The sequence below is a fragment of the Mytilus edulis genome, chromosome 2 (assembly GCF_963676685.1).
Source record: "Mytilus edulis chromosome 2, xbMytEdul2.2, whole genome shotgun sequence".
In the NCBI taxonomy this organism is placed as follows: Eukaryota; Metazoa; Mollusca; class Bivalvia; order Mytilida; family Mytilidae; genus Mytilus; species Mytilus edulis.
This window is the reverse complement of record NC_092345.1, coordinates 92,664,508-92,691,109: the sequence shown is the minus strand read 5'-3', so window position 1 is coordinate 92,691,109 and position 26,602 is coordinate 92,664,508. Positions and strand designations below refer to the sequence as shown.

At 31.5% G+C, this 26,602-nt stretch overlaps 1 protein-coding gene across 9 annotated transcripts in view; it reads right to left on the bottom strand.

Moving 5' to 3' along the window:
• The window catches only part of LOC139513421 (rac GTPase-activating protein 1-like), a 29,915-nt gene extending 3,377 nt beyond the window's left edge, over positions 1-26,538 (bottom strand). Inside the window, exons 1-20 of one of the 9 annotated variants that reach the window (XM_071301881.1) lie at positions 26,415-26,538; positions 19,296-19,383; positions 18,335-18,537; positions 17,807-17,949; positions 17,183-17,351; positions 16,707-16,869; positions 15,849-15,948; positions 15,108-15,207; positions 14,632-14,677; positions 13,706-13,803; positions 12,763-12,816; positions 12,258-12,322; positions 11,501-11,564; positions 11,150-11,261; positions 10,206-10,311; positions 9,477-9,609; positions 8,559-8,667; positions 4,138-4,225; positions 3,705-3,740; positions 79-182 (exon numbers count right to left, since the gene is read on the bottom strand). In XM_071301881.1, the coding sequence (XP_071157982.1) occupies positions 110-182; positions 3,705-3,740; positions 4,138-4,225; positions 8,559-8,667; positions 9,477-9,609; positions 10,206-10,311; positions 11,150-11,261; positions 11,501-11,564; positions 12,258-12,322; positions 12,763-12,816; positions 13,706-13,803; positions 14,632-14,677; positions 15,108-15,207; positions 15,849-15,948; positions 16,707-16,869; positions 17,183-17,351; positions 17,807-17,949; positions 18,335-18,537; positions 19,296-19,377 (1,944 nt within the window). In that variant the 5' untranslated portion in view covers positions 19,378-19,383; positions 26,415-26,538 and the 3' untranslated portion in view covers positions 79-109. Of the gene's footprint in view, positions 1-78; positions 183-3,704; positions 3,741-4,137; positions 4,226-8,558; positions 8,668-9,476; positions 9,610-10,205; positions 10,312-11,149; positions 11,262-11,500; positions 11,565-12,257; positions 12,323-12,762; positions 12,817-13,705; positions 13,804-14,631; positions 14,678-15,107; positions 15,208-15,848; positions 15,949-16,706; positions 16,870-17,182; positions 17,352-17,806; positions 17,950-18,334; positions 18,538-19,295; positions 19,384-26,397 lie in introns of those variants that run through there. The other 8 variants (XM_071301882.1, XM_071301883.1, XM_071301884.1 and 5 more) reach the window with 8 other exon arrangements.
• Positions 26,539-26,602: the final 64 nt, after the last annotated feature.

Genomic DNA, 26,602 nt, shown 5'->3' with positions numbered 1-26,602 from the left:
TCTAATTTCCTAACTACAGCAGATATGGCAAGAAAAAATCCTCAATTCAACTTTATTTTATCAATCTGTATGGCTAACAGATGCCTACCTGGTATAATAGAGAATTATCTCAAATAGAAGTCTCACTCATAGACCGTCTCAATGGAACTAGAGGTGGCATTAGTTTGGATTTTTTGCCCTTTCTATAAACATGAACATTTGTATCAATGATTTTAGAAGATATTTACACAATTCTTATTTTCACTTGAATTAAATGTATTAAATTAAGTTTCTAAAATGTCCTTCATTTAAAATAAATTAACATGTACAAAAATTATCTTTTATTTTCCTCAGAAATAATAAGTTTAAAAATTTTACTGTCATTTATTCGATTTCAAACAATTTTTATTTTGTCATAAAAATACTTTAAATTAAATAATAAAGATACTACATAATGTATATTATGTAATCCCCAATCCCCATGCCTATTTTATATCTGTATAATGGTTTTGCCTAAAGTCTTGTTATAATTTATACTAGCTGAGCCTGTGATATATATATCTATATCATTTAAGTCAGTTTCAAATAGATTTTTAATACAGTTGAACCTCAAGGAGTTTGTTTCAATCTTTTGAAAGCACATGGTTATTTTTATCATTACTTAGAGGGCTGTTGATGTATGTATGTAAAACAGATATGTATCTGATGAACAATGTTGAATAAGTTAGCTATATGTTTGGTAACTGTGACCAGGAAATATAAATTTATGAAAGGTCCAGTGACTATTAAAACCAAACATAGTTATGTTCTATAGGAGAAATAACTTATTATTCTGAAACTTTCTACAATCAATAATTCATTTAAAATACAAAACTTATAAGAAGCTGAGGCCAGGACTGAAAGGAGGTTCAGCTGTATGTATGTATATTACTATTAGTAATAAGTCTATATCCATAAAGGTGTCATACCACCAATTACTCCCTCAAATTTAGAACGTATGTGAAAGTAGGCCTACTCGGACAAAAAATAGTGCATTTGATGTCATTGCTTACTTAAACTAACCAACAAATTGGCAGAAATGAAACTTTTGGTGAAAGAGAAATATATTAAGACCATTTTGAGCTAAAATTTACTTGTTTATAAATATGCATGCAAAATTGAGGATTAATGCACTCCATAGTATACTAATTTAAGATTTCCAGAAAACCAGGGGTTATTTTTAGTGGTACCTCTATTCGGAAGACCTTCTCTTTTTTATATGATTTTAAACATCTGTTGAAAATTGGCATGTAGAAAGCTGATACATGTACGATTCAGGCTATACCTGGTTTCTATGACGTTAAACTTAAGGAAAAATATTTAGAAAGCTGTGAAAATTGTAAAATTTTGTTGAACAGATAGAGACTTTTAATTGGTGGTATGACACCTAAATGTTCTTCTTGATTATTTTAAATGTATCAGATGTAAGTTATATTCAAGATTTAAAGGTTTTTTTTAGGTACATGAAGCAATTATGTTTATACTTTATTTATGTGTCATTCAAATATAGTTCAATACCAAATACCTTATTTCAAAATAGAAACCTCAATTCATTATTTTTTCCATGTAATTATACCAAAAAGACTTGCTAGCACCATATCAAACTTGCAATAAATAATCTTCAATATCAAAATTAAAACTGAAAAGACAAGCAGATTATTTTTCCTAGTATAAAATCGTGTTGCTTTTTATTTTGTTCAAAACTTGACAAAAGTTATTTGCATGCTTATAAAAACTCAATCTCTATTTCATTTATACCTCCCTTGAATGGTTGATTATTTTTTTAAATTTATAATTTAAAACTTTTTCAAGGAAAATATTTCTTTATTGAATATCATAAATTATTTATCCTCATTCTGACTTTGTGCGTTTAAATAAATGCATTGAACAAAAGTTTTGTGAATCTTGTATGCTTTGGTTATCATGGTTATGCATATTTGGTTTCCTGAGAAAGGACATAGTTATTTGAAATACCATCAACCACTTATCTACTATATCTATGTCAACATAAAGCAAACACCAAAAATCAGCATCTTTAACCATCTACAAAATGTGTGTAGGAAGTTATTATAAATATGTTCAAACCTATAAAAGCTATAATTTATATAAGATGCAAATATATGTTCACACTATTCCAAATATATATATATCATGCAGATTGAAACCATTTTGTGAGGAACAGATCTTCAATCAAAATGATTGAGTTAAATTTTATACAGTGAAGTAAAATAGTATGGAAAAGAACATCATATAACCTTGAGGAAACTGTTAAATCATGCACCAGATGTTTTTGTAGAACTCTACAGTCTGTATGCTCTAAGATAAGCTTGCCAACATTAACCACCTTAATGAAACCATTTCAATTTTGAAAAGCATATCAAAGGTGCTTGGTGTTTTATTCTATTGTTTATAAATTGTGGCAACAATGGTTAACAGCAAATCATCTTTGGATATATAAGAATACATATGTGTGACTCTACTGACCCTTACATTTTCAGGGAGATTTTTTACCATTCAGTTATTTTATTGCACTCCACAAAGCAAACTGAAGCAGATGTTGAAAGCCAAGAAAAATACATATTGCCATTTTCACCTGTATATTCTTATAATTATTACAGAGGCCATACTGTATGTAAGTTGTATCATTGAAAGCATAGTTCAAAGTGACCCCCAGGATGATTCAGGTCAAATTGAGATTAAATTGGCACATGGGTATGAAAAATGATGATCTTCTAAAAAGTTCAAAGTATAAACAGTTCATTAAGACAAAAGTAAGGCCAAAGTCATACACAGCCTTAAGGATGTACACCTCTGAGGAGCCAAAAATTTCTAGAATTAAACTTTTTTTCTTAACCTGATTTTTAGGTTTATAAGACTGTAACAAAACAATTGGTGAAGAAAAAATCATATGGTGGTGTGCTTCTTTTTTTGCTACGGCCCTTTGAAAATGCCCAATTTTGATGATTTTCTCACTTTTTATCGATTTTTACCTATTTTTGGGCTATTATCTTGAAAAAAATCACAGTTCCACAATTAAACTTTTTTTCATACTTTCCATAAAGATGAAGTGGACCAATCTGAATAAATTTAACTAACAAAAACTATAGGTAGGTGTTAATATAAGAAAGTTTTATCATATTTTGATGCTTTTTTGTGTAAAATTTACCATACTGCCAATTTTGTATTTTTATGATTTTTCTCATTTTAAAGAACAAAATGCATATTAATTCAACTTTTTTGTTATAAATGATTGCAAAAATACATATCTAAGAAATTTGAAAAGACCAAAATGAGATGGGATGTATATTATTCTTGTAAAATCATTTTTTGTATCCCTCACCCATTTTCTCAAAATTTTGACTAAAAATACTGACTTGAATGGTTGTAAAATTTGAAAACTGGATTATTAAAAAAACGTTCATGGTAAATACACAATTTTTTCACAGAGTTATGTTTGATTATAATATTTTTAAAATTCATTGATATTTTCCACTTCTATCATATGTTTTGGAAATAATTTAAGAACGAGATTTCAACGAGACTGAACGAGACTGAAAAGTCAGAAGAATACATCCTTAAGCCAGGTCTGCTGAAAACCTGGGACTAATATAAAATAGATTTGCAAGTACATTTGTTTTCAATCTGCCACAAAATGCTTTCTATCCATTTGATAATTTATACAATACCTTGGTGAGCCAAATGTGTTAAATTTGCTGGATGAGCTGCAATTCAAGATATTTAACATTGTATCATGCATACAGAATTTGGCAGTTATTATAAAGGTGGTTTAAGAAAGGAATGAAAACAGACATTAAAGAATTAAAAAAAAAAAACATGCTAAGATTTTACAGGGTAATTAAAGTGAATTTCAAAGTTACTTCATTATAAGAACTTTTCCAGAAACAAATGTATGAAGGAGGTTAGGTGTCAATTCATAAATGGTTAGTAATCTAGAAATTAAGATAAAAGAAATAAAATGTGTTTCTGGAATGGTCCTCAATAGGAAGTGTATTGAGAGAGGCATCCAGAAATAATGAATAAACCAAAGTGATTTTGCTTTTAACAGCTGTTTTCAGTAATTCAGTGAAAATAGGATTCCATCTCAGATAGAATACTAACCGTGGAGTCATTGCATTCTTTCCCCAGGTCTTGCTCTTATTTTCATATGTCTCTGGTGTATGAATTGGCCCTAGATAGCTCTTTGGAACTGTAAAATAAAAAAAAAATTTTTTTTTTCAGCAATTGAGTGTTTTCGATTATAACCTTCAAGGGGTACAATCAAAATCACGTGATGGAAATACACACACCGGTAGTAACAGTCGAGCAGACCGCTTGAAAGGTAAGTAGTCGTATTTACTTGTTTATATCAATAAAATTTAATAAATAAGGTAGTGCACCGAATGTAGGATACTATCTTGTTTTGAAATACACAATTATCCTTGCTGGAAAGCGTGTAGTTAATGCGAACACTTTGACACAGTTCCAAAATTTCACCGTCGAAGTGTTTGCAATAACTGCACGCTTTCTAGCAAAAACAATTGTGTATTTTAAAACTACATACTATCCGACATTCGGTATGCCAACTTATTAATCAAAATTTAATTGATATAAACAAGAAAATGCAACTACTAACCTTTCAAGCGGCGAGTTCGACTGTAACTTCCGGTGTGTGTATATCCATCACGTGATTTTGATTGTACCCCTTGACCTTTATCATTCTGAAATAAATAAGATTTAGTGTTCAGTATAATTATTCATCATACATATTTTTCATTGTTAAAGTTAACACTTAATAATAGATGCCATAACAATTTGATTATCCTTAGGAACTTTGGAAATAAGTTGAATATTTTAAGGTAGAGAAATGTTCCCCTCCTCACAGAATAAACAAAATAAATCTCATGGAGATTAAAGTTGTCACGATTTGTAGACAAATAATTTGATAATTTTGATAATATGTAAAAGTTGTGTCTTTTCTCATACAAAACATCAAAATATTTTTTAGAAAAATCACTTGCACTGTTGTCAACCAGAAAAAGGCTGAAATTACACTGTCTTTTGATTAAAAAATATACTTTTCAATTGTGCTATCTCCTGTAATTTCAAAAACGTTTTTATCATGCAAAAGATACAGCCATTGATATTTTAAAGTATCAGAAACAGAAAATAGTTGTACAAAAGATCTGAAAATACACATGCTACAACTCATCATTTCCAGCTGCTGATAAAATATGAAGTAATTTTGTTCAGGGCTATTCCCGAAAAAAATGTATGGGGGGGTTGGAAGGCACTTTATTTTTATACCCATCACCCACTAAATTACATTTCATCATAGGACAACTACCCATACAATTCATTTTCAGTTTGACCCCACTACCCATATAATTTTAAAAAGTTTAAGCTAGCTTTTTCAAGTTCACAAATTAGCAACAAAAATAATATGCATTTTGATACCAGAAAGTGGCTATATTGATGACAGTATATATGTTAATAAGTTTTTGAATTCTTAAGGTTTTTTTTGCACTTTTGACAATATCAGATATTTGATATAAATTATTGGTGACAAAGTTTTTTTGCGCCTGTCCCAAGTCAGGAGCCTCTGGTCTTTGTTAATCTTGTATTATTTTAATTTTAGTTTCTTGTGTACAATTTGGATATTAGTATGGCGTTCATTATCACTGAACTAGTATATATTTGTTTAGGGGCCAGCTGAAGGACACCTCCGTGTGCGGGATTTTTTCGTTACATTGAAGACCTGTTGGTGACCTTCTGCTGTTGTTTATTCTATGGTCGGGTTGTTGTCTCTTTTATACATTCACCATCTCCATTCTGAATTTTATTTCAAGCTTAACATTTTATATTTTGTCCTGATACTCTTGGCATTAAAAATAACTTTTATTGCAGATGTGTCCATAAATGTGTTTTGTACTTGTCACTGTCAGTGTCATGAAAATAAACAACTATATATACAAAACTATCATATTGCATTTATTATTTAAAACAGTGTTTGAGTTACCTCTGAATGTTTTTTTGTATTGCTGTTGTCTAATATGATTTCTTTAAAAGCTGCAGTATATATTAATTTTCATTAATTTCAAATGATTTAAGTGGTGTGGACCTTCTGCTCAAGGATTTGAGAAATATTCAATTCAACTTTTATAAATTATTCTACTTGTGTTTTTAAATATTAAAATAGTCCTTTTGGTCTTTTGTGGATAGTTGTCTCATTGGCAATCATACCACATCTTCTTTTTTATACTTTGAAGCATCTGTGAGTGCAGAAATATTTTTAACTACATGTACAGGTGGAACACTGTAACAGAATATAACCCATCATAAAGAGAGGCAGGCAATAATTTCCAAAAGGGTCAATCAAACTCAAATGTGGAAAAAATAGCTGTGCCAAGCCAATGCAAATAAAGAAAACAAAATGTAAAAAGATATGAACAGAAATCCACATATAACACAACTAGAAAATGGCAACAGAGCAACATATACCCCCAAAACATTGTTATCTCAGGTGCTCTGGAAGGGTAAGATCCTGTCCAACATGTGGCATCTGTCATATTGTTCATTATACTGTATGTATAAATTCAGTTACAAGTCTCATATGGAGGAGTTGGGTTTGCACACTATAAGTTATCTCCCCTAGGATGCATTGGACAGGATTAATTTGCCAGATGCACATCTTCAGGTGGTATAAGACAAATGCAAAGTTTCATTGATCATATATAGTTAAAGAATGGTACTTAAAAGCTTACATTCAGCACAAACAGTCCAAAGCACTGGGTGATTACTATAATTATGCATTCAAATATAAAAAAGATGTGGTACATGTATGATTGCCAATGAGACAACTATCCAAAAAAGTACAAAATGACACAGACATTAACACTTATAGGTCACCGTAGGGCCTTCAACAATGAGAAAAGGCCATACCGCATAGTCAGCTATAAAAGGCCCAGATAAGACAATGTAAAACAATTCAAACGATAAAAACTAACAGGCTTATTTATTTGAAAAAATGAACGAAAAACAACTTATGCTGACAATTAAAGTTTGGTTTTAACAGGTTTTTTGGTAAAATTGTGAAAGCCATCAAGATGAAAAGCAGCAATAAAACAATTACCTTTTTTATCTGGTAAACATCATCATCATTTAACATGTGTATTGTAAACCCATGTAAATAAACCCATGAAACCTTATTTTCTGCTGTCAGATGTTAAATAATGTTGGATATTGTGTTAAACAAATTTATTCAAATAAGTCATCTTCTTTAAGATTTCTATTTTCGAGCTCCTTGTCTTCTAATTTAAGAATGTCAGCTCGATTGTTCTGTTGTCGTGTGTATGAAACATTGAACTTCTCAAGTACTTTTTAAAGTTCTATAACTGTCAACTTTCCTAACAAACGATCTAAGAATGCTTTTTAATTTCAGTCTTTTTCACTGAATCCTCCTTTTTTTCTTCCTTATTCCTAATGTATGCCCTTATTTCATCAGAGCTGAGAGAACAACAGCAATAACATCACACTGTTCTGCCATACTGTTTCCATGCGGTAAACAATCTGGTAACCGAACATGTCATATCAGGGAGAACAGTTGAAAAAGAAATTCTGGAAACCAGTTACTACTCTGACACTTCGTATCTCTCTTCCTTTTAGGAGCACAGATATGCATACATAGTTCCATTCGAAACGCTCGGGCATTATCCAACGGATTTAACATGTGCAAAAAGTAAACAAAATCGCAGAATAAAACACTTTTTCTATCGATATTTAAAGGTTCTATCAACTGAAAACGAAGAGATTTTCTTCTCTTTAGGTACAACCACCCATCTAATTAAGTTATGTAAGAGAACAACTACCCACACAATTTCAATTCCTCCTCCCCCCATCACCCATGCAAAAAAAGATCAACTGCCGTCCAACACCCCCATACATTTTTTTCTGGAATAGCCCTCAGTAGTCTTTTAGGTAAATGTGATGAAAAACATTTGATCATCAAACTGACTGATGGCTGGACAAACAAGGTGATTGCAATAATGCTTTTAGAATGGCAGTATAATAAAAGTGTATCATTGAGGGGACATATAAACCATTAATAGACTACAGCATTCAACAAAAAGCCATTTGCAAAATACAAAAAAATACTTGTTGAATGTTGAATTCCAATTTTACTACTGACAATCAATATAAAATTATTCAGACTATTTTGTTATCAAAAATTTAAACCACACAAACAACTTAAGCATTTGTACAATGAATTCTATCAAAATATGCTTTAGACAATCCAAAGAAAAGAAAGGTTTTACATCTAAATCTGTCATGAAGACAAAGCAGTAGCTCTCCTAAGACATTAACTGACTACTGATTTAAATTGAACAATTACAAAAAATGTCTTCCTACCCATATGACATGTAACTGGTAAAGATTTGGGTCTTTTTGTTGAACAACTCACAAATTATAAAATTTATATTTATGTTGTAAAAAGCCTAATATATCTACTATGAACCCTATAAGGTACTACATAAAGTACAAACCATCTGGTGTCTTTGGAGTATTGTAGGTGTTGGGATATAAATTTTCCTCATCGATGTTCAGGAACTTCTCCCAGTAACTCTCTGGAACCTCAAAAAACTTGTCCATCACCTATAAAAACACAAACAAATCATCATTTTCTATTACGAATGAGTTGAAACATGCTCATAATTTACAACCGATCACTGTCATGATGCTGACCATACATTAAATCACTGTGTGCAGATGTTTCTGTGAGAACTGATGCAAATATTTTTTGGAAAAACAATAGATTGCAATATAGCCTTCACTCTTAAAGTGGGTCATAACAAATTTGTTTAAATAACTGCATTTATCTCTTCATTTATTTTATCACCAATTGTCAAGACCAATGCCAGGTCTCAATCTGCTTGGCTGTATGCAATTGACAGAGGTAAAAAATATACTGGGGCACAATTGATCATGCTCTTAAAATGATGCTAAGAAGACAAATAGTTTTCTTGTACAATGTGAGTTATAAAATTTCAAACATGAGCAAACAGGAAATGGCTACACAGCAAATGTACAGCAAATGTAAAAATTGCCTACTCCCTAGGGGAGATAACAGCTCAACATTATCAAGCTGCAGACCAAATATCAAGTTATTTCCTTTCATAAAAGTCAACAAAACTTTGAACAAAATTTTTCTTTCAGACTGACAGAGTCAAGCGGTTACAAGACCTGCCTTTGCCATTGGGAACACATGTTATATATGAATACTTAAATTAACTTTTTTTGTCTGTTTGTGCCTAAACATTTAAAACTTTTTAAACCTTTTTTCTGCTGAATGAGTTTTGTTAAAAAAACAAGTGTTGAAAAAATTCTATGGAAGACAAGATCTGACCTTAATGAAACATAGTTTTTGAAAGAAGTGTTTCCAAACTTTTGCCAATAAACATTACCATTGCTTGGTATTTTGTTTCATTAATCATCTGTAAAGGTTCTGGATCTGGTACTGAATATCCTATGACTGTTGGCCCAAACACTTTAGCAAGATTACTGGCAGGCATCTTACACTCTTTACACTCAGATACCCTGAAATAGAAACAGGCATGAATAAATAATACATCTAAGATTTATTTCTTGAATCTCAAAATTTTGACTACTGTAAATTCATAAATTTATTAAAGAGTTTATTATTGAGATTATTGGATAGAAATATGAGATTGATTATAGCTACTTCAGGAAATGATGCATACAATTAATGCTATCAAAATACAATCAATTTTTAATTTTGCCAAAAAAATTAAGAAATTTCTGGGGATAATCTATTTTGCGTTCAACCTTTTGTAGTTGACAACAGAACAAGTGATTTTCTAATTTTCTTGAGGGCTATTCCAGAAAAAAATGTATGGGGGGGTTGGAAGGCACTTTTTGTCAGCACCCGCCACCCAGACAATTGTAATTGAGACTTATAGTGCATTATAGTGTGAAAAGTTGCTCTGATACCCATCACCCATGTATTATTAATATAATGTGCCTTCCAACCCCCCCCCCCCCCCCATACATTTTTTTCTGGAATAGCCCTGATGAGAAAAGAACCAACTTTTACATATTCTCAAAAGAAATATTTGATTTTATTTTGACAAATATCAACTTTTTAAATAAACATATAGGCCTAAATACTCTACCGTATAAGATGCAGTATAAGGAATGCTAATGTGTCTCTGTTTGGTGTTGGCAATTTACTTATAGCTTGGTAGACCTCTGATTCGCCCATACATTTGTCTCGGTTCTCTATAATATACCAAGAACAAATATAACATACTATTTCATATCATTTAAAAAGACTTATTTAAGATTTAGTTCAGATTATATTTTAAATATTTCACATGATTAGATTAAAGAAAATGTTTGTACAATGTTTTTAAGCTTTGTAATACAGAAACAACAAATGTGGATCTTCATAACAAGAGAGCACAACCTGGAAAGTCTTTCCTAAACCAAATGTGGATCTTCATAACAAGAGAGCACAACCTGGAAAGTCTTTCCTAAACCAAATGTCATTTTTATGTGTGGAAAATTTTAAACAAGTATCAATAACACACAACATTAGCAATTATCCATGTGCATGTGAATGAGGTCAAGGTCAAATGAAACATGCCATTCATTCATGTACACCTTACAAACATTCCATATACAAAATATAACTGACCTTTTTGCTTAAAATATCTGAGAAAACTACTTTACAACATTTATTCCATTAACCATATTTAATTCATCATAAAATATGAATTCATGTGATTGAAAATCTAGTTTTTTTTCAAGCATTTAATGAACCAAGAAAATGAGTTGAAGGACAATTTTCATATGACATATGGAAACTTTAGAACATAATAATGGTTTACTTTTACAAATTGTGATTTGGATGGAGAGTTGTCTCATTGGCACTCATACAACATCTTCTTATTTCTATTTAAAGTGTATACAAGGTATGAACTATCCCTGTCTTCTACCTTAAAATAAGAAGTTTTTTACATAGAGTTTAGGCTACTGCCAAATTTTCTATCTTTATGTCATGCTCATACTTTTGTTACAGGCTATGCAATGGAAGTGCCATATATATGTATTTTACCTGCTGCATGCACAAAGTCCTTCCACAGGCCATATGTAACTAGAGGTTCTTTTAATCCTCGAAGAAAATCTTTGATGCAACCACATATTACATGTATATCATCTATATGTGACTGAAATAAAAGACATACTAAATAAATAAATAAATAAATATATATATATCCAATTAAGGCAAAAAAGTTATACATGGTTGGTAGGTTCTCCAGATAATTACCATCTACAGAAAGAAACATATTTATGAATTAAACAAGAGTGGAAAACCTGATATGTCTTGCTTATTTTAAATTGGTTAGGACTTAACGTCATAAGTTTTTTTTATACTTATATCTTGCAGAGGCGAATAACAACTTACCAGATTTGGAATACCCTTTCCTTTGAAGAAATCTTTCTTTAATTCTTTAACTTGGCTGTCAGATCTGAAAACAGATATCAGTTAACAAATTGTAAACACTTTTCACAATAAATAAGGCCAGATGATAATTAAAGGGGAGATAATTATTAACCTGATAATTAACTTCAATATACATGTTCTATTGTTGCTAGTTTTGTTTATGATGAATTAAGTCATAAAAACCAAATTTAATCTAATAAAGCTCTAAAACTACGCATAGAATGAGTTACATTGATAACTGAAATTGTTTTCATATTTGGAACGAGTTCATGTATCCCTAAAATACAGTAAAGTGAAAAACAAAACCTTTCTGACAAATACTTCTATACTTTCTCAAAATTTTCATCACTTTTCATTATTTGATAAAATAAAATGATTTAAAATATCATTGTATTTTTCATCATTTCTTAAAAGGAAACAGTATTATTATAGGAATTTTTGGCAATTTTCCAACAGTATTTGAAAGGAAATTGAATTTTTAAAGTACAGAGTAGTTTAGGTTGTTATATACAAATAAAAAAGAAAGGGTTATTTCCCTATACAAAAATACAAATTACCTTCTGGTGCAATCAGTAAAAGATTATTAGAGATTCTGATAAGATTTGTTCCAGTTTTCATTTTATTTTTGTGATTTATTAGTTTTACGGTGTAAATTACCCAGGCACTCTGTTTAAACCAATTTCACTCAGGCCTCTAACTTCTACTTCATGTAACTTACCCAGGCACTCTGTATAAACCAATTTCACTCAGGCCTCTAGCTTCTACTTCATTTACACAATGTACCTATTATACAAATGAACATCATAAAAAGAATGTGCCAGAGGACCAAAATACTTCAGAAGTTAAATTTTCTTTTAAAACAGAAGCAGTTGAAATTGATGACAATAGCTCATATAGGCAATTTAAGCAGTGTGTATTAATATATATGTATAAATTTTTCCGCTATTATTTTTTTTCTGCAAGTTGTGTTTAACAAAGGGGTATTTCAAATGAAAATGTGCCTGTTTTGCATGATACATTTCAAGAGTCAACATAGAACCAATGCTTGTCTGTAAGTATAAAGTAACAACAGAACCAATGCTTGTCTGTAAGTATAAAGTAACAATGTTGAAATGTCATTTAATAGTATTTTCTATTATTTTCTATCCTAGAAAACTCATAGCTTTTCCGTATTTGGCTTATATCTAAGAATTTGTAATCATAATTATACAGTGAAAACTTACAACTATTCCTGGTATGTATGGTGGATCTAATGGTGTGTAGTCAGATATTAAACCCTAAAAAAAAAATCATACAAATATTAAATTCTCAAAAAATATAACTGAAAACTAAAGGAACATATAGATACATTTTTTTTGGTGTTTCAATATACAATCTCCAATAGTTTCCTGATTTTTTAGCCAGTCTTTATGAAAGATAAAATACTGATAATTAATTTTGAAAATTAGCATTGCTGGCATAACTTTTGAGTAATGCCCACAGATCGATACATATCAATATGAATTAAAAAAACATAACATCCACCTGTATTAATTTAAAATCAACCTTTAAATTCACTTCCCTGTATTACCAATTGCTGTAATTTCAACTGATTGGGCAGAGCTTATGTTCTAATTTGCATAAGGCCAGTCTATTTGAAAATGTTTGTGTTAAGGATAATTGCTGTTATAATTATTATTGATATCTAATCTGACACCTATCAGTGTCACCAAACAGATAGACAAAAGTACTAAGCATATAATATGGGACGAATAACTAGACACTTTACTGCTGTTTTATCCCAAAACACCTGTCTATTGATGGACTGGTCTTTAATAAGCGAACAGGTTAAACCCGCCCAGTCAATTGAAATAGATCCAATAGTACAACAGTTATAGCCTGTAACAGCACCACAGTTCTATACTTACCAATTTGAATTCTTGAGGGTTGATAGTTTCAGGGGATATCTTTTTTATGCTGTATTTAAAATGAGTATTAAACTTCTCATTGCTACAAGTTGCATTTATGATAATTTTATGTAAAGGAATCTCATCTCAGGACTTGAAATTTGCATAAAATATCAAGTCAGAAAGATGACAAAATTATGAGGCTACAATATTTAAAATGTAAAGCAAATCTTTTAATGATCACAGATCAGTAAGATAACCTGCAGGTTAACAGACTTACTCCACTTAATTTTGTACCACCAGGTGTACTAGGTGCTGTAGGTATACAAGGAAGTGGTAAACTGTCTTTACAATCTGGATGACAGGACGCTCTACAGTCTGAAAGTAAATACATTACAAAAATATCAAATATAGTAATGGTCATGTTTGATAGTATCTTTATCTAAAAGCAGTTATGGATTGAAAATCAATGAATTAATCTAACATTTATCAATTGTCAGACAAGCCTACTGTGGATTCATTTAATTTCGTGGGTACCTATTTTCATGGATTAAGGAAAATATACATGTTCATGGATATTCGATTTCGTTATTTTGCGAAAGTTTGCATACAAGCCTATAGAAAATTTGTCATTCATTAAACATCTAATTTCATGGTTCACCTTTACCCAAGAAGTCAACGAAAATTGGTATCCAACGAATAATAATGAATTCACAATATATAAAATTGACAGAAAACAGCTGTTGTCTATTTTTTAGCTTCTGAAGTAATTTTATTTATCATACCATAACGAACTTTGTTGTACCATTCATTTAAGTTCTAATTAAAGTAAACTGAAAATGTCGAGGCATAATAAAATCCATAAATTGTAATTGAAATAAATGTAGTCTTCGCATATCTGAGTGATATACAAAGATATGAGATGACTACATCTGATTTACATCATTTTTTTATAAACAGGAATAAGTGTCATTATTTTTAATTTTCTAGATGAAGTAACATTCAAAATATGTTAGTTATGGATTTGGAATGAAATCTGAATTGCATCTATTTGTGTCATCAAAAGTTAAGTGATACATTAACACTGCTTTTGTATGGCAATAAGAATTGCTGTACAACCTTGTCTTGTATAATTTCCAAATCCTGAACATTTTGCTGATAAATGATCACACTTTAATGTAAGTTAAACAAAAAAGTGTTTCCTACCTTTACACTTCATTGCCATTCTTCCAAACCCTATTCTTTTACCACACTGAAAAGAAAGTTCTTCAAGTTTAAAATTATGTTAATAAATGCAATCAAAACATTTATGTTGTATAGAAACACGATAAAAATGTTAATTGCCTTCCAATCACACAAATACTTGCATTTCGTAGGACCTCTTCAGTGATTTTAAATGCCCATTTTGGTGCCACTGCTTTTGCTCTGATAGCAATTAAAAAGACTGCAATATATATCCTTTATTAATTATGCCATTTTTTTCATAAAACTATAACAAACAACTATGTCTGGCAGCGGCCTATCTTGCCACCTTCAGCGAACAAACATAAGACACTTATTTACAGTTATGTGTATAACCATTAACACCTGTGTATACTTACTGGTGTACAGGTTTCTGGTTTAATGACTGTTTTTGATATTTACAGTTATGTGTATAACCATTAACACCTGTGTATACTTACTGGTGTACAGGTTTCTGGTTTAATGACTGTTTTTGATATGAAGAAATGTACTCTATTTAGACCTTTACTGGCAGATAGAGCTTTTCTCATTCCAGGAGTACTGAAAAATAACAAACAATACTGTATACATGTGGATCATAGAAACAAAACAATCTACATTAATCAAAAACCAGCACATAAAACCAACTTCTTTATTTTCTGAATAATATTTTTTGACATCTAGCACATCAAAAAAGGGTGAAAGCAGCAGTAATAGAGTTTATATGGCACAAACCTTTATAGTTCCTTGTTCACATCGGTGTTCTCTTGAATGACCATATACCGGTCTTCTTAATTATCAATTCAATTACAACTTTTTTATGTTTTAAAACTAATCTAAAATAACCACTTTAAATAAATTGCATACTTTTTTTTTTTTTTTTTTTTATTCAGTTCATTAAATGAAATGAAGCTAAATAATAATGCACTGCAAAATCAATCCTCCTTGAAATAAAGATTCAAGCATGTCCCAAGTATCCCTATGAAAGCAATTGTAAAAAGAGCTATAACATATTACATGGTTGAGGGTTGCTCCCAAAAACTACCTTGATCTCTATCTTTACTATTTCAAATTTTCAACTAAAAGATTCATGTTTATTCTTTGTAAACTGCATAAAAATGAGAACATATTAAAGTTTTTCTTTCTACTATAAATGCTGCAGCAGCAATCTAATCACTAACGGATCTACACCTTAGACTTACTCTGCTGTTGAAGTTGTTCTTCTACTTCTGGATTTGCGTCTGTTGTTATTCCTATTGCCTGGTGTAGCATAACAAGAATCATCTGATTCAGGTTCACTATCTGTGAATATAAATATAACCATACAGCCTTACAAGTAAGTTTTTTTTTTCAAATTTGCACTTCTGTTATCAAGCCAGCAGCCAAATAAAGTTCATAAGAATGAGGGGTGAAATTGGACAAGAAAACTAAAAGTGAAACAGAAGTCTTCAACTGCATATTCTTCAGTACAGTATTATGTGAAAAAAAAAATAGTTTTTTTTTTCAATTTGAAAGCAATGTCAATTAAAACTTCTTTAATGTTACACCCATGTAAGATATGTTGTGTCATGGCTTTTTATTTTGTTGTTGTTACAAGTTATGGATAGACATATTTAAACTGATTTTTATAGTTCCTTCTTATTTTGTACAGTCACACCACTGTCTGAGGTTAAGGAGGGTTGTGATCTTGCTAACATGTTTAACCTTGACACATTCTGTATGTATGTGCCAGTCCTAAGTTGTTTGTTGATGTGTTACATATTTGCTTTTCATTCATTTTTTTTTACTTAAATTATGCCCTTAGTGTTCTCATTCCTATTGTTCTACATTTGTTATTTCAGGACCTTTTAAAGCTGACTATGTGGTATGGGTTTTGCTCATTGTTTAAGGCTGTACAGTTATCTGTAGTTGTTAACTTCTATGTCATTTGGTCTCTTGTGGAGAGTTGTCTCATTGGCAATCATACCACAACTTCTTTTTTATATACATGTATATGTATAGTATATACTTTTTATTCCTTTTTGAGAAATAACCTGAAAACTAAGTTTATTTTACTATACCTGCCATTCTTGTTGCCGGGGAACCATACTTGTCAAGAGCTGGTTCACTAAAACTTTTGTTTAGTTTCCTTTGAGGACCTGAAGTAACATTTGTTGTGGCTGCTATTGGTTTACCTACTGCATCTAGTGTCACAGTTGTTGTTGTGATCAGAGAACTTTCTTTCTAAAAAAAATAGTTTCAAATTTTCCATCAATTTTTTTTTTTTAATTTATCTTTTAGAAAGTCTTTATTTTGAAAAAGAAGAAAATGTGATGTTTCTAGGCTTGTATAAAGGCAAATCATTTAACATTGACTTACAATTAATGTTTCTAATTAAACTGACCTAATGATTAAACAAATTGTTGGCTCTGTTACCATTGAAAACAGCATGCCTAAGTCTGGACTTTGCAACTGTGTCAAGTCCAGACAAAAACAAAAAGAAAACAATGTAGAACCGACATATATCAAATGTACTGTTAAAATGTATTGCTATTACCTCTTCATCACTTCTTCGTCTTTTTGGTTCAGCTTCCTCCATAGGTGGTGCTGAAGGCCGTTTGTACTTTCGACCACTACGGAGATATGTTGATTGTAAATCATCTTCTGTCTTGTCATAATCAGAGTCAGACAGAATAGAATGTGTTGACTCATTTATTGTGTTTAATCTGTAATAAGACATAACAAAAATTAATTCTATTTCAAAAGAATTAATTGTTTAAAAGCCAGTGTACCTCCTAGAAACAAAACTAAGCTGATCAAAAGCCGTTACTTGATCATCATTGCTTTATGATTGCAGAGCTTACACCACTTGACATCTTGAGAAACAAAAGTAGAAGTGACTTTCTAAAATGATAGGGAAAACTAGTGAGATTAAAAAACAAGTGCTTGTTCAAAGTGGCACTTATGTTTGGTTATTGATGTCAGATATATTTTGCCATTTGTATCCTACTTATTTCATTCTTTTTTTGTATAAATTAAAAAAAAAAGACAAATATTGACTGTTGACCACTAAAAATGTTTAGTTTCATTACTGAATTAAATGGAATTTTTCAATAGAAAAAATCTGATACAGTTCAACAAGCTTTTTTTTATTTAAAGGTTAAATTAAGAAATAACTTACCTCCTGGAAGGAGAAGTGTCTAGTCTTGATTTCTGTTGTGTAAAGGTATTAAGGAAAGCAAGTCTCTCTCTGTCTTGGTCATGCAACATACTTTTACTATTTTTATCACATAACAATTCCCTTACCAGTCCAATCTGCTGATCCTGTTGGGAAAAAAACAGTAATAACTACAATGAGCTAGATTTGAAAAGTGCTTGATTACAAGAAAGACACACAAATATATTATGTAACAAAAAAAAACAAATTTATTTAAGATTATTTAAATAGCATAAGTCAAGTTTATGTAAACTTAATTAAAATATTGTTTGTTTGGCCGACCGACCCTATAAATAAGTTCCGACTGAAAATCCCAAAATTTTCGTGCATAATAGTAATTTTCCCTTGTAAGATTTTAATTGAAAAGAGCTGCCATATTGCTAACCTGTTATTTTGCCTTCATGTGTTCTATATTCTAATACACAGATTTAATATTGCCATATATATGGAACATGTAAGATTTGCATGTAAATTGTATTAATGAAAACAAACCAATTCTAGTTTATTATGTTCAATCCTCCTCCTTTCATCAGCCTCTCTTTCAATCTGAACATGTGCATGTCTAAGCTTGGTTTTTAATAAACTGTTTTCTTCCTCTAATGCTTTAACTTTTTCCTTTATTCTATCCAGCTCCGTCTCAGCATCTCTCCATTTTCTTTGACATTCTTGTTGATTTCCTACAAACCTTCTAAATTCTGAAAATGAAATAACCATGTAAAAAAAAAATACAATTTCATAAAATATTTGATTTATGATTGTTTATTTCTTTGCAAATGAAGTTATAATATAATTCTTGATACAACGATATGTGATATGAGAGGACAAAATTATCTTGTTGCCAGTAGTTGCCAACTAGGCCACTAAGTAAGTGAATTTAGGGGCCATGAAAAAACAGCAATCAACTTTGAAACACCAACATAGACAGATTTGTGTACTTCTCAGGCCAATATGACGCCTTCAAACTATTTGTGTTGTCCCCACAGTGCTTACAATGTACATTGCCCCACAGTACCTTAAAAGATTATCCTGTAGTATGTTAAAATATATAAAAATCATCATATTTATTTATGAACTGTTGATAACTTTGGTAAATATGGTCAAGTTAGATTACCACTGAGAAGCTAAGGAAATCAATATTACACGAAATTATGCAATGATTTTGGTCTATCTTTCACCTGTATAGAGTAATATTTTTTTATTTTCAGTGAATTCGAATCAGGGTAAGAATAAAGGGAATACATTGAAATACAATTACAACTGTTTTTAAGAATAGCTAAATGATAAATTCTTAGTGCAAATAGATAGTTTAAGTTAGTCTGAATGCGAAATTTATTCATAGATGACAAATAAAACTTGTCTGTAACTCATGTTAAAAAGAATAAATAAGTTAGGTCTGTTTCTTTCCTTGCACTAGAAAACTATAAGACAATAAACAACTCTAGCTTGATAATACCTGGCTCAATTCCAACTTGAAGAACCTTGGCATTCCTCATTAAGTCATCAAAAGCTGCAAGGAAAGTCAACTTTGTATCCATTGTCACCTGGAATATAAAAAAATTTAAACAATATATAACACACAAAAAACAAATAAAAAACAAGAATGTGTCCACAGTACACGGATGCCCCACTCGCACTATCATTTTCTATGTTTAGTGGACAGTGAAATTGGAATAAATTCTCTAATTTGGCATTGAAATAAGAATGATCTTATCAAAGGGAACATGTATACTAAGTTTCAAGTTGATTGGACTTCTACTTTATCAAAAACTACCTTGACCAAAAACTTTAACCTGAAATTTTTTGCACTATCATTTTCTATGTTCAGTGAACCGTAAAATTGGGGTCAAAACTATAATTTGGCATTTAAATTAGAAAGATCATATCATAGGGCACATGTATACTAAGTTTCAAGTTGATTGGACTTCAACTTCATCAAAAACTACCTTGACCAAAAACTTTAACCTGAAATTTGCACTATCATTTTCTATGTTCAGTGAACCGTAAAATTGGGGTCAAAACTATAATTTGGCATTTAAATTAGAAAGATCATATCATAGAGCACATGTATACTAAGTTTCAAGTTGATTGGACATCAACTTCATCAAAAACTACCTTGACCAAAAACTTAAACCTGAAGCGGGACAGACGGACGAACGAACAGACAGACAGACGTACGGACGCACAGACCAGATAACATAATGCCCCTCTACTATCGTAGGTGGGGCATAATAATATGGTATGGGTATGTTTAAGTCTTCTAGAACAGGTTTTAAGTTCAGGGTGTCGGAAAATACACGAAGTACAAACATTACGTTATGGTAACGTTGTTACCATACCGCTTTACTCTGTGACGTTATATTATATGCATTAGCTATCACGACGATTAAACGTATAGAAAAACACAACGCATGATTTATTAAGATTCTTCAACACAGGGCTAGTGTTAGGGTAAGGGCAAATGATAGTTTGGTATACATGTAGCTCTATTTAGTTTGGACACTTTAGTTAAGTAAACTGATACCACATAAACTCATTCCCCTAAAAGTCAACTCATAATAATGTTAACTTGCACTACCACTAACTGGTACCATTGCTAATTTGTACCATTTAAAATATCTGCCACAGTATTCTTAATCCAATTATCTAAGGAAAAATCAGCTACACATTCAACTTTTTATAATTTAACAGACTATGGGTAATCTCATCTAAATGAAATATTACGTCAGTGGTTCAATTACATGTACCATTGTTTAGAATTTTAAACCAATCACAACATCTTCAGGGCTCACACTACTTCAGAATTAAAGGGAGAAGTGACTTCTCTTTTTGAAACTGATAGGGAGAAGTGGTGAGATTTGAAAGAGAAGTGCTCATTCGCACGGTGCACTACAATGTTTGGATTTTACTATAGTATAAAGGGTCATATGTAAATAATGTTCTTTTTATATTATTCAATTCATATCTGAGTATACAATTAAAGTAACATTTCAAATTAAAAGTTGTTTAAGTTTTACTAAGGTTCTTGTGAGAAACTACCAACTAAATATTCAATATCTAGCACTAAAAAAAAAAAAAAAATATTTTAAAAAATGTAAAGAAATTATATAATAATATATCAATTAAAATTTAATTCAAATCTATCTTGTATATGAAATTCAGTGTTTCTCATCAAAAAATATAAAAGTTATTAAGCTGGGCCATAATATAATTAATAGTCTCAGAGTTACAAAATGTAAGCAACTTTGAAACAATCCATAAAAAATATAGGGAATTATATACACCAATCAATTAGATGTAACCAAAAGTCTCTTAATGCTAGTGGAATACGTAATTTTTCCCTTTGGGATCAAATTCTTCTGTCAGCTGTTCCTTCCATCCGTGTGTCCGTAGTAATTATTGTAAAAGTACAGATTTAGGTCATAGCTTGTCCGGTTCAGATTCGTAGTTTAGATATCGGTCAATGGCGGACGAATGCAAGAAAATTTACAAAAATAAACGATGTTTGACAAGTTATTTGGAAAGGAACATGACGTTTTTAAAGCAATAAATGGATTAAACATTTACTGGAGGCAACTTTTATCCCGTTTAGATAAAGCAACAAACTTATTTTGCCGCCGAAATTTAGGTTGATGCACGTTTTCAAGTAACAAGCACCGGAACTTGCAGAAATGCACGAAGTGTTAAAATGTTGTATTTTTATCAAATAACCCGCTACACACTGCAAAGACAATGCTTCAACTTCTTTTCTAAAGATAATGAATAGTATTATGTCTAAATTTCTTTAATTATCAATAAAAAATTGATGTTTCATCAACTTTGTAAAATTTGAAAATGTCCAATGACGGAAGGGACTGAAAGCGAGTATCGTCAAGAACAGGGCGACTTGTTTTCGCTTTTGGGGGTCAGGGAAAGCGAAGTGACCGTCGGGAAAGCGACTTCTTCGCCCAAGTCGCCTGGTAACGTAAGCCCTGATCTTGATGAATGCTTTTGAAAATATTACCCAGCAAGTATTAGATTCAGAAATGGTGAATAGGTCATTCTGATTTCAAATTATGTACTTTTTTATAGACAAGTGTATGAGTAATTTTTAAAATTTGATGGACCTGAAATCCTGAATCAGTCGATTTACATTATCTAGAAATTCTGGTCCATAAAATTTTACCAAGTTTAATACTCTTCGGAAGTGACGAATTTTGGTAGTTCTGTGAAATTTTTTGGAAACATAAATATTTGTCCACCTCAAATGGAATCATAACTTATTTTATCATTTCTGTTGGATATTTCTGGAAATATCGTGCAAAAATAAGCTCAAAAAGGGTAGGAATTTGTAACTACGCAAAAATTCCTAACCGGCAAAGCAAATTTCAGGTCAAAATTAGGTCTCAAAGTTCCCCCAAAATTTGCTCTCAATGTCCCGACATAATAAATGGCTTCAGCGTTATGACATCGAAGGAAGGCGTCAAAGAAAAAAAAACAAAATAGCCTGGCCAGACGTGGTATTTATTTGGACTACATAGTATTCAGTACATTTATACCTCTATTGTGAAAAACTGCTTCTATTCAATATGGCTGAACTAACAATGAAGGGGTCCATTTGTAAAGAACCAAAATCAATACTTCGAAGACTTTGCAGTGTTGCTGTGTCTGGCAACACAAAAAGTTCTCTCTTCAGACTCTTGGCTATTTACATTTAAAATGTTTTGGTTGTGTAACGGGAGTGGAAGTTTCCACTGGCTTCGTTTTCCCGTTGTCTACCCAAGTTCTGGGATATTGGACAAAGTACGTAAAACTACGTAAATATAAACAAGATGTTTATTTGAAGACATACATTATGGTTGAACATACGATTACATGAATAAATATACTAAAATACGGTGGTGGCTAGTCTACTTGTCCTTATAACGTTCCATATTTGAAAGCCAAATGATATGAGCGTCTGCTCATTTTAAATCCTTAGTGTAGACTGCCCAGAACCCGGTGAGTGACGTCATACTTATAGTTCCTATGGACAACGAGCCCGGCCGGGCACGTGCCAGAACAGGAAGTCCCGACAAGGATAATTTCATGGCCGGTCTCGGAAGAAAGAGTTACGGAACTATAAGTAATTCTAAAGTTAACCAATATCCCCAAATAAATAGAATATAGACAAGTAAACAAAGTGACCACCATTACACTCCCCCTCTCTTAAGACATAATGTGCCCACACATTAGTCCAAAGATCGGTGAGGTATACTTACCAAAATTTAGAATACAGACACATATAATTATCAACAACAATTAATTTACTGTTAATGTCAATAAATAATTTGATAAATAGTTCAAAGTATTCAATTGTCATTCACTAAATGTTCAAAAGTCACAAATACATCACGAGACATCATCACGGAGTAAGGAATCCAATTATAAAGTTCGAGCGGAGCATCCAGGCACACATCTTGTCCAAGGTTCCAGGTAGGTAAATAAGGTAAAATTCGTCTAGTAGAGGTTCCAAATCTGTAAAGTAGTCCAAGTAAGTGTTCCCCAACATTTATAATTCCATGTGGTTTAGTTACGTTAAACTTATCGGCAAAAAGGCCAATATAAAATCCAATATGTTCCCTCATTGTGGCCAGCTATCCACGCACTGAAACAGTTTCAGTTTTACCACCTATATTCTGTCAGACACTGGAATAAATTAAGAAGCACATTCTTCTTATAAAATCCTGACTCACCAAGAGTCTTTAAAAGTCTATCATACACGAGTACTGCACCACTTGATCGGGTGCCCCAATATGTAATTTTATTGGTCACCGAAAGCATATAGCCCATGGTATTACTTTAACCATATAAAACACACATTTCTATACTGAAATCCATACAAACTGATTGTTTGTTTATTAAATATATTCAAAAATTAGAAAGTCATATAAAACAATTGAACTGTAATAATAAATCATTCCTTGTATTCCAGCAATCCCCAAACAATATTCTTAGTCATGTGGACAACATACCCATGGTGAACCAATTAAGGTTTACAATAAAAATGTATACGCAAAATATACACCTATTCTCGCGCCATTCTAGCACCTAAGGTATTTCCAAAATTGCCTCTATATGTATACACCACCGAAAGCAGCTTCCAACAACAGCTAAGATAATGAGTGTACGTTCTTCTATTATCTTTATTCTAGTCACAACTCGTACCAGACAACCCTATTCCAGCTGTATGACAAAAATGTCATTTTAATCCAAATCCTCGCTATATCCACAATTTCTACATTTACCTAAGCCACATTGCTTAGCAACTGAAAAGATTCAGTATTATTTTCCTCAACTGACGTAACAATCCCACCAAACTGAGATAATTCAGTTTATTTCCAAAGATCAACGTTAAAATAAATATCAAGATATTATATTATAAATATAACCGAGTACAAAAACTGTACTTTTAGTCCTTTTTACAATATCAAAATAAACCGGACAAATTTCCAGTATAATATCCATGATGGCACAATATAGCCTATGACTTACGGTACCACTTTTAAGTTTGAGTATTGTTAATTCCCTCCTTTCCATGCAAGAAAGGTAAATAATTGTTATTACATCCACACTGACAAGACATAGATATGCAGACAATACTGCATGACAGAAATGCAAGTACAAAGTACAAAATGTACTTTTTAATCCAAAACAATTTGAAGTATAATCAAAACAAATTATTTGATTTTCCAAATCCATTTATGACAATAAATATGAATACGAACCAATAAACAAAACTAACAAATTAAACAACTTTTTCATGGTTAGAACGACAATGAGTATTCCCCATTGGTACCTCCATACAAACATTCCTTAGATGGCAGGTGCTTTGACGTCGAAAATATGACGTCATATTGTAAACATGGCGTAAACAATCGCCGACTTCCTGGAAATTGAAAAGCCATAATAAGCTTTCTACCACGATAAAATGCAGCTAAATATTTTATTTTGATGTGGTGTACACAAAAATGTTGTGTTTGTTTTCCTCTTATGCAAGACCAGCATATTTCCTCTGGAACGTGAACAAAATGTTCACCTTGTGCTCCAATTTGGAATTTAAAATCTGGATTTCTAATTTCATTTTCTGAAGGTAAGTCACCTTTAATTGTATTGTTGTAAAAAAACGATATTACATGCAGTACTGGTCATTGTCGGACCGGCACAAACAGCGGAAATGACAAGCAGACGAACAATAAACTGTTCGATTTTGACTCCTAGGGATACAAAAATACCTTTTATTCCGACCATATCGCCGAAATAATGTACAAACACAATGTTTGTTTAAGTTATTGTCCTCAAATATCCCTCGGACGAGCCCCCAATGTAACGGGAGTGGAAGTTTCCACTGGCTTCGTTTTCCCGTTGTCTACCCAAGTTCTGGGATATTGGACAAAGTACGTAAAACTACGTAAATATAAACAAGATGTTTATTTGAAGACATACATTATGGTTGAACATACGATTACATGAATAAATATACTAAAATACGGTGGTGGCTAGTCTACTTGTCCTTATAACGTTCCATATTTGAAAGCCAAACGATATGAGCGTCTGCTCATTTTAAATCCTTAATGTAGACTGCCCAGAACCCGGTGAGTGACGTCATACTTATAGTTCCTATGGACAACGAGCCCGGCCGGGCACGTGCCAGAACAGGAAGTCCCGACAAGGATAATTTCATGGCCGGTCTCGGAAGAAAGAGTTACGGAACTATAAGTAATTCTAAAGTTAACCAATATCCCCAAATAAATAGAATATAGACAAGTAAACAAAGTGACCACCATTACAGTTGTTTACCTCGTTCATGTGCAAAGGTAAATACGGAAATGGAGATAGATAAGGATATATGTACATTTGTATGTCACCGTAGCTATTTATTAGAGTACAATTATATACTAGTACTACACTATATGTTGTGTGTACTATATATTTACTACGTTCATTCATTGACGGACAGTTAGAAAAAGACTTTACTCTATATACTACTCTGCACGAAGTTATTATGCATGCAACCCGCCACTTTTTCTAGCACTATATATACGGTGAACTCGTACTAATGCGAGTTTCACACACTTAAGCATGCACGCTACATAAGGGACACCCTAACTTTTTCCCTACTTTCAGGTAATCACATTTTTTTTAGGCCTTAACATGCATGTACTTCTATCCAATTCATAGTTCAATTTAGAAGGAAACTTCAAGTTAACATTTGAAATAAATGTTTATTATAATTAATATTTTATGTACTTTCAGTGTGAAATAAATGGTTTGCAACATTATATTTCGTCACATATTCAACGCCCTATTTTAATTTACAAAGATTAAGTGGCCATATTACCCTGTGACATGTAATTCTGTTTAAGTGTTAAAATTTTATTTTTCATCCAAGAATGAGTCAGTACACAATGATTTGTGTTATGGCCTGTCTCTCCATTTGTCTCACCGAGTCTCTGTGACCGATGTGGGCGTTTTTTTACCATGGATTTCTTTGAATGACCCATGAAATTTTTCAATAATATTCTTCTACTTTTAAATACCTATGTTTTTAGTATACCTAACTGTTACTTATAACTATTGTCATTCAAAAGTTCTTGATAAAGCCTTAAAGGCAACTTCCGTCTTCCCGGCTGTTTTCAAATCAGAATTAGATTATCCAATAAAATTACCTTTATCAAAACTGCCATCTGGTAAGGCAATTATTTGATTCACACTTAGAGCAAACGCAATAATTTTACAAGTCTC